Source organism: Limanda limanda, chromosome 5, assembly GCF_963576545.1.
Source record: "Limanda limanda chromosome 5, fLimLim1.1, whole genome shotgun sequence".
Lineage (NCBI taxonomy): Eukaryota > Metazoa > Chordata > Actinopteri > Pleuronectiformes > Pleuronectidae > Limanda > Limanda limanda.
In genome coordinates, this window is record NC_083640.1 from 22,741,993 (window position 1) to 22,750,563 (window position 8,571).

Sequence of the window (8,571 nt, forward strand, 5' to 3'; positions counted from 1 at the left end):
GATAATTGTCAGTCTATTAGTAAATGTGGTTGACAACCTTTGACGACACTGATCAGCTTTTCCATGTGGTCGTGTGTTTTGCCGTTGTAAACCACGGCAGACACAGAGAAGATGAGTTTGGGCTGGATTTGGGAAAACCTGTCAAGGACGCCCTGAAACAGAGAAAAAGAGACAGAGACTGAAAACTGATGACAAGTAAAAAATGTGAGCAAATAATTACAACAACAGAAAAGCCTCAAAGTTTGCTTAATCTCTCCAGGGAATGAGAGAATAAAAATAATTTGATGACATTCACAGGATTCCAATCTGCCAGATGGGGGCAGTAGCACAACAGAAACACACAGCATGATGACAGAGGGACCATTGATGAAGGAGCTGCTGCAGGATGAAGTTATTCACGCTCACTCATCCACATCACACAATCCTTCCCTGTCCTGTTCCACCCCACATATGATCAGTCACCACCACCTCATTCACTTCCTTTGTTTGTTTTGTATAATGGTCTGTTCTGCCACAACCATGAATCCACGAGGATGGAACGAGTCTTACGTTGACGCCAAAGTCGACAGACGTGGAGCTCCACACGGCTCCGATGCTGGCGGCGGCCAACATGGCCTCCACTGCATGGACACCATTGGGTAGGTAGCCTAGAGTCAGGCGAGAGGAAAAAGGAAAACGTTAAAAAAAGAACATACATAACAAAATATCTACTAAAATCTACGACAGACATCTGTATTTATAAGTTTTTCGTTAGGCAGATTTTTCTTGTAATCCGTAGAATGTTTATTAAGATGGACGACACATCCCCACACTTTCTCCAGCTGTGCAAAAATGAAGCCAAAACATCCCGAATACAGGAGCCACCATGTTGTGTGTGTGAGGTCAGAGTCTGCACAGTAGTGATCATGGTTTAACGTTGCTCAAAAATACTATCGGCCATTATGATATATGCTGATATGACAAAGTATTTAACAGAATAAACATTGCATTGCATGTTTATTTTTTTCTAAATTTAAGTTATATATATTGGTCGTTATATGTTTTTTTAGTCAAAGTTTTACAGGTTATAAGGGTTTGATGGTGACATCTTAAGAATCATTGACATTTATTTGAATATGTATAATCAGCTGTGAAAAATCCATATTGGCTCTAGTGTAATTTCCGTTATTTAAACAATTTGTTGTTTGCGTATTATCTCATGTTGCAACGCTGCCACAGTTTATGTGACTGGTTGCACATTTGTATGAGTCACCAGTGCGGCTGTGGTTGCACACACTATGTTTTAATGACACACCCTTAAAAGAATATGCATTCCCCAGAGGATGAACAGTGACGTCTATCAGCTTGGTAACAGGGGATCGTCGAAGATGTCAAGAACAAGGAGAAGAGCGATGGAAGTGTAGAGTGCATGGAAAAGAGAATACGTGTGTGTGTGTGTGTGTGTGTGTGTGTGTGTGTGTGTGTGTGTGTGTGTGTGTGTGTGTGTGTGTGTGTGTGTGTGTGTGTGTGTGTGTGTGTGTGTGTGTGTGTGTGTGTGTGTGTGTGTGTGTGTGTGTTGGGTTGGCTCATGTTCTACTATAAAGCTCGGCGGGCTTCATCAGCTAAGTGCTTATACATCTCCTGGATTACAGACACTGACACGACAATTAAGCTACGACCTCGAGGAAGAGGACGTCACTGTCTCTCACACACGAGTGAGGACACTCAATAAAACACACACACACACAGATTTGAGTTTAGATATACATGTTGTTTAAAGGAAACAGCTGATTATCAATCCCCTTCTCTCTCTCTCTCTCTCGGTTGTTTCTCTAGCCCGCTCCCCCTTTCTGTCCCTCCCTCCATGCGTCCCGTCTTTCTAATGAGATTCCTACAGAGCTTAAGTCATTTAGCTAATGGATTTCCCTGCAGTGACATACATCTTTCTTCTGGGCTTTCATTCTCATCCTGGTCACTCCTGGAGAGTGGCTCAATATGAGCTTGTGAGTGGCAGCCATAGATGTTAGTCCCACTGCGGCTTCAAAATAAAAAGGTATAGGAAACTGATATAGGAACATACAAGAGCCACTGAATGTAGCTGCTTTCAGACAATGCATTGCACTCTGGGCTTTTTCCTGAGGTTTTCAAGAGGGGCTGTATATGAGAATGCAAATGTCAGATTTTCCCCAGTGAGAATAACAAAGCAAGAAACAGAAAATTCGTAGACCTGATGATTCATGACGTTTCTAACATGCGATTGAAGTCTTAGGATGAAAAAGAGATGTCACACGTAGAAGACATCGACAAAGACGTAAAGTTGGAAACATAACAAGGTTTGAAAGCTTTCAGGGATGTGGGTGGAAGGCGGAGTATTTGTGAGGAAAACTAAAACGTGTGATTTGCAAGGGGAATGTTTTCATCATGTCCTCCCTCTTGCGTGCTCGACCCAGACGCCAGACAGTCTCCTGCTGCGTTCTTCACATGTTCAAGAAGAAAAGTGCCGAAAATATCCGAACCCAAGTTTCGGTTAGTTTTCCATATTTCAAGTTTGAAACCAGCTCTTTCAAACTGCCAGATTTCTGTCACCGAGGTGAATGTGTGAGCTGACACCTGATGTAGCTCAGATTTTCTTCTGTATTCAAATATATATTTTCAAATCCACTAATATTTTCTGTAATCTCTGAACTACTGTGCTTGTTATCTGTTAATTTATCACGGCGTGAGAAAGTATGAAAAACCAAATGCTTGTTTAAATCCAGCGTGAGCAGCAACAGAACAAATTCCTCAAAGAAAGATAGTCTCAGAAATCGGAGATGCTGCTGTTCGACAACCTCGGTGCAACTGAAGCCTCCGATACTGACAGAGCACAAACAGCTCGATGCACTTCTCTGCGTCACAGCTGGAGAAACGGCACAGACAGAATATGAAACAGAGAAGTGGACAGATAAGACTCATATGTCTGACACCTGTCCTCATAACAAGCAACAAAGAACTATCTTATATTAAATATCAACTCTTCTCCTTTTCTTTGTTGAAATAACCATGGAGGTTATGTTTCCGTCTGAATTACGCAAAAAATACTCAATTTAAAAAGGGTTAGTGGGAGTGTGTGGCCCAAGGAAAAACAGATAATTTTGGTCAAATCAGGCTCAGGGGGCGGATGCAGAATAATTCATGAATCTTAATTTAAAACAAATTCAGACATTGAAATTTGGTGCAGATCCAAACACAGATCTAGATCTACTGAATTTAAATGTTGTAAGATTAAACTTTATTGATTAAGATACTTTTAAGGACACTTAATAATAAATAGATGAATTAAATGAATAAACAGATAAAACCTCTGTTCAGTCAGTAATCTTTGGTATGGCTGTGTCTTTTGTGATCAGCTGATTTTAAACAAAAATTTTCACTTTTCAAGAGTCTGTTTGACAAATGGTTCAGTTCAGAGGTCTGAGATACTTTTGTTTGACAACCCCAGAGTAACGCAACTCCTGATAACAGCTCAATATCCAGCAACAAGTGTGGCAACGAGACAGAGATAAGTTTGACATTTGAATGTTCTTTCTGTAAATGTACGGATCACAGAATGGCGAGTGGAAATGTACACGACCAAGCCGCCGCTGCACTCGCTGCCCTGCTCAGTGTGAATGATGGGATGTGTATATGACTACTCTTTACTGTGCTGACTTGCAGAAAGACAAATATTAACTTTGAAAAAAGTCAACGCTGACATTCATACAGAGCCGACTTGTGTCAAGTGAACCAGTCCTCCTCCTCCTGAGTGCACACTGAGCTAAAGGAGGAGAAAAGCCAATTTCCAAACTATTCTGCAACAGGCTACAAATAAAAGGATTGGATGATGAAGAGGTCAGGAGAGGAGCAGGAATGATTGTAGCTTTACCAGCACACAGGAAATGCTGGGCCTCCAAGTGTCTATTGTTAAATAGGTTATATGTAATATAGATACATAAAATGCCCTCCCCTGTTATTCCATACTCTGTGGTTATAACTCTGAGACTCACCTACAACCCTGTCTCCAGGCTGGATGCCCATCTTCCTCATGGCTGCAGCGAACACGGCCACGTCACGCCTCAGCTCCCCAAACGTCACCTTCTGGATCTCGTCATTCGCTTCGCCTGAAAGACGGACACAGAGAGAGAGAGAGAGACACAGAAGCAGAGATGAATACACACAACTCGAGAAAGGACTCCGTTAACCGAAGATATCTAGATATGTTTTGATTGGTTTGGACGTTTTAGATTTAGTGTACCTACTTTGTAAATAGTGTTTGTGACAATGCAAATGAAATGTTAAAACCACAGCGAAGACTAAAGAAAAACCGGTGAGACACAAATGGAGACAGACTGTGTGGAGGGACAGACGCCACAGGCAGCAACGGCCCCATTGTCTCTGTAAGCAACGGTTAACTGAGATTCAAAGAGGCTCCACAGCATTGTGACAAATGGGCCATCCCATAATTACATTCCAGCTCCTGAGGTAGATTGTGTGCAGGAGCTCACTCTCCCTTATACAAGCATCTTGCAATGATGAAGGGTCCTCCATGTCCATTAGTATGTGACAGCCAGAGCTAGAGCAGGAAGCATCAGTTGTGATAACAAAGAGACGTATGAACCCAGACGCTCACGATTCTGCTCTCAAACGCATCTTCAACACTCTTCTCTCAAATCTGTTGGACTTTGATTCTGCTTGATTTGGAAATGTAAATTCTGAGGATGGAATAAAGTACAGTAAACCCGACCTGTGTGACTCGGGGGTTGAAACACAATCACAGAAAGCAAACGTGTTAACACTCACAGTTACTGACTTCCAGAGACAATGCATGTTATATTCTTGGAAATATTTTATAATATGTTATAATATGATAATGTTAAATAATTATAAATAATTTATATAGCACTTTTCCAGTATTATCGAAGACTCAAAGCACAAAACACACTTCAAGACACAACTTTTCTCATCACCCAGCATTCATACACTGTCCGTGCAGCCATTCAGTGCCTTGCTCAAGGAAACTTAAAAATGTTGAATATATGTATAAGGGGTTCAAGCCACCAACCTACTGGACCCTCTCTTCCCCTTGAGCCACGGCCACATTTCCTTTTTCTTTTAATCAGATGCATAATATTAGAACAACAACAATAGAATGCCCTTCTCTCTAAATATCAGCATTGAATCTATAAAACCAACATTACTCAGCCAATAAAACTGGTTCTGCATGGTTGCAGTGTTTGAAGGTGTGTTCAAGAAGGATAATCCTGTGTTATCTGATATTAAGAATGTGTGTGTGTGTTTGTGTGTGTGTGTGTGTGTGTGTGTGTGTGTTGTGTGTTAACGTGATCCGTGCATAGAAACAACACAACCAAGATTCAGGAAACAGGAGCACCACTTTTACACTTATCACTGATTATTACTTTTATCAGTACCATATCACTCCATAAACTCACTTGCAGCGTAGAGAGCCACTTTGTCCTGGTCTGCATGTTTGAGCAGGTTCTCAGTGTAGTTCAGCCGAGCCCCTTTAAACCACTCTGGAACATCTGAGATCCGCTTGGATACGTCCACCACCTGGTAGACACAAGGACACACAGAGGAGAGTCAAACCGATGACACTGATCTGGCTGTGGTGTTTCAGGCTTCGGTGATGCAGCCAGCAAATAATCAAATCGCCTTTTCCTTTAATTTGTTGTTATTTTTCACACATGCTTTGCTATGCGTCACGTGTAACTTACAGATTTCTCTGTGCTTGCATCAAAAACATTCGCAAAAAACACAATTTTTCATGAAAATCCATGGCAACATTGGGATTTAATAGTCTCGCCCACATTGTGCGTCATGGTAACAACGTCTCCCTTTCCTCCATCCGGGATCTGCTGCTGCTGCAAACCTACCAAAGGATTAAATGTGTTAGACGAGTGTGTGCAGTGGAAATCTGGGGCCAGCGTGTGACGTGGAACGTGTTCTCCTTGTGTACTGAAGGGGTGTGTAGAGAACAAGGTGCGATATGAAAACATCAGTCATCTTTTTTTATCACACACACACTCACTGCAGTGGTTACATCCTGGTTTTAAGCAACATGAAGAGGTTACATCATTGATTAATGACCAGGATTATTCTCATAAATATACGAGCGCCTGCACATAAAAGGGGCGTTTTTGACTGTTTACGACCAATCACGTCCGTGTCCTGTCCACCAACAGGGAGGAGTCAGGGTTTATGACCTAAGCTGCTGCCAGCAACCACACAATACTAGGAGCAGTCAAGCTGCCCATCTTTCAATAGAGTCAAAGGTTGAAAATAAAATGAGTTTGAGGGTTAGACATTAGTGCAGATTAATTTGCTCAGTTTTAATTTCAAACCTTTCTACTTCTACGATCACGTTGTAGCAGCAGAGACCGGCTGGACTCACCTCCTCGTACGGTTTGGAGCTGACGACTCCACAGAAGCTCCACACCTCCGCCCAGAACTCTGGGTAGCTGTCCACCGACCACTGGTACAGGTCGCTGTAGTTAGCTGGAGGGAAAGAAAGTCACCAATTACTACGGATTAATAACAAATTACTAACCGGCTGTTGTGTCTAAACTGCTCAAACATAAAATGACAAATTGCTGCAGATGACCTCCATGTGAATGACATCATGTTTCACGAATAACAAATCAACAACGAAACCGAAAGGCAAAGAAAAATCCTACAATCTAGGATCTTGAACTCAGCAAACGTGAGATTGTCTGATAATCTTCACAACAGGATGGAAGATTTATGACAAAAGTCCTCTCGGTTGAATGAAATCAGCCGCTGCTGTTTTCTCTCCACCCTATTTGCATATTTAAATTCTCCACTTATAAGAAACTAAGATGTTAAAGTTGAATTTTCCACTGAAAGTTTCCTCTGAATGTTTATAATAGAAAAATGTTAAATAATAATGTGACCTTTATTTGGATAATTATTGATATTGGCTGATGTTACATTTTAAATTTATATTTTTTGTCCTCATCTTACTATTTCAACAGATACACTCACACATCTGCCACACCTGTCTGTCTCTACTCTCCTCCCTCAGCAGGGGCAGATCAAGGGGCGGGGTCAGGGGGCACTGGCCCCTGAAAGGCCCCTGTTCTGATAAATGTCTTTAAACAACAACTGCTCACTAACTCACTTACAATACTAACAGCTAATATGACAAATTGTTCAATAGTTTTCAATCTTCACATTTTGAAGTTCACGATGTGCTTGACAAAAGTGATAAAATATATTCAATGATATGTGGAAGTGAGTTTTCTCTGGGCAACTACTAATTTCTGTCTGTACTCCAGTGTCTCATGTGCACCAAATTACACTTTATACAGTGAATACATTCAGTTTTACATTGTATTATTATTCATATTTCCTTGCATTCATATATTGCATGTTTACGTATAACTTCTGCAGGAATAAGGAATATATAATTGGCCCCTCTTAAGTGAATTCAGGCCCCTTTCAGCTTCCAATTTAGAATAATCCTAATCCACTACTGTCCCCAATCATGTACATCTCTTCCTCCTTCTCTTCCTCTTTCTCTTTCTCTCTATTCATCCATTGTCCTGCAGACCGAGCTCTTCAGCATTCCTCCCTGAACTGACGTGTTATCACACAGACAGTCACAGTCTGTCGTCACCGTCTGGCAGCTGAGCTGGAGCAGATTCATCCACAGGAGCTGCAGACTCACACACAGCTACTTTCCTCCTCTGATGTGAACTGAGGTAATTCAGAGGAAACGTATCTGCGGGACAACATGTGCAGACAGATGCAGGGACTACTGTCATGGTTCCCTGAGGATTAACCCTCTCCTCCCTCCTCCTCCTCCTGCTCCTCACCCAGATTCAGCCCGTGGTTCCCGTTGACCTGCGTCCGGAACGTGTCCATCCTCGTGTTCCTCTTGGAGTCCGGGTACCACAGCACCTTGCCCTCCGCCTCCATGATCCTCTCGCTCTTTCCCTCTTTGGACATGTTGGCCGGGTGGAGCTGCTGCTGGCCGGCTTGCTGTGTGGGGCTGTGGGGGGCTGACTGGGTGCACCGGCGGGGGGCTGGGAGGGCTGGGGTCCGGTCGGGCTCAGCGGCTCGGCTGCGAAGTGTCTGCGGGGAATCACAGCAGCTGAGGCGGATACAAAGTGTCAAAGGCAAGCGTGGAGCTAACGCTGAAAAGCGACAGGCCACGCCCCGGCGCGATGACGTAGAAAAAAGAGCTGCGTTCAAGAGCGGAGTGTTTCAAAGTGTATCATCTGATCTGTTTGAAGAATTTATTCATGCTTTTAATTTGAATTGTTCTGAAATAAACACACATATAAAGTGACCGTGTTACCACAAGCACTGGTGAATATGGTTTAATACGGTGAATATTGTGTTAAGGACACAGCTGCCTTCACTGTTTGAACACTGGTGAACTTCATGGATGGATCCTGAAGAAAAGAAAAGAAAGGAAAATCTGAGTTTAAATCCTTCTTAACCTCGAATAAATTTTCAGATCATAAATATTACCATTTAATCAATCGATCAAACAAAGGTTTGATTCTCTATAAATATTAAGGTTTTGAC

At 42.3% G+C, this 8,571-nt stretch overlaps 1 protein-coding gene across 1 annotated transcript in view; it reads right to left on the reverse strand.

The window, feature by feature from the left end:
* Positions 1 to 8,108, reverse strand: part of aacs (acetoacetyl-CoA synthetase) — a 33,325-nt gene extending 25,217 nt beyond the window's left edge. The window contains exons 1-6 of the mRNA XM_061070790.1: positions 7,854 to 8,108; positions 6,410 to 6,513; positions 5,448 to 5,568; positions 4,005 to 4,118; positions 550 to 647; positions 38 to 152 (exon numbers count right to left, since the gene is read on the reverse strand). Coding sequence (XP_060926773.1) covers positions 38 to 152; positions 550 to 647; positions 4,005 to 4,118; positions 5,448 to 5,568; positions 6,410 to 6,513; positions 7,854 to 7,986 — 685 coding nt within the window. The 5' untranslated portion in view covers positions 7,987 to 8,108. The remainder of the gene's footprint in view (positions 1 to 37; positions 153 to 549; positions 648 to 4,004; positions 4,119 to 5,447; positions 5,569 to 6,409; positions 6,514 to 7,853) is intronic.
* Positions 8,109 to 8,571: the final 463 nt, after the last annotated feature.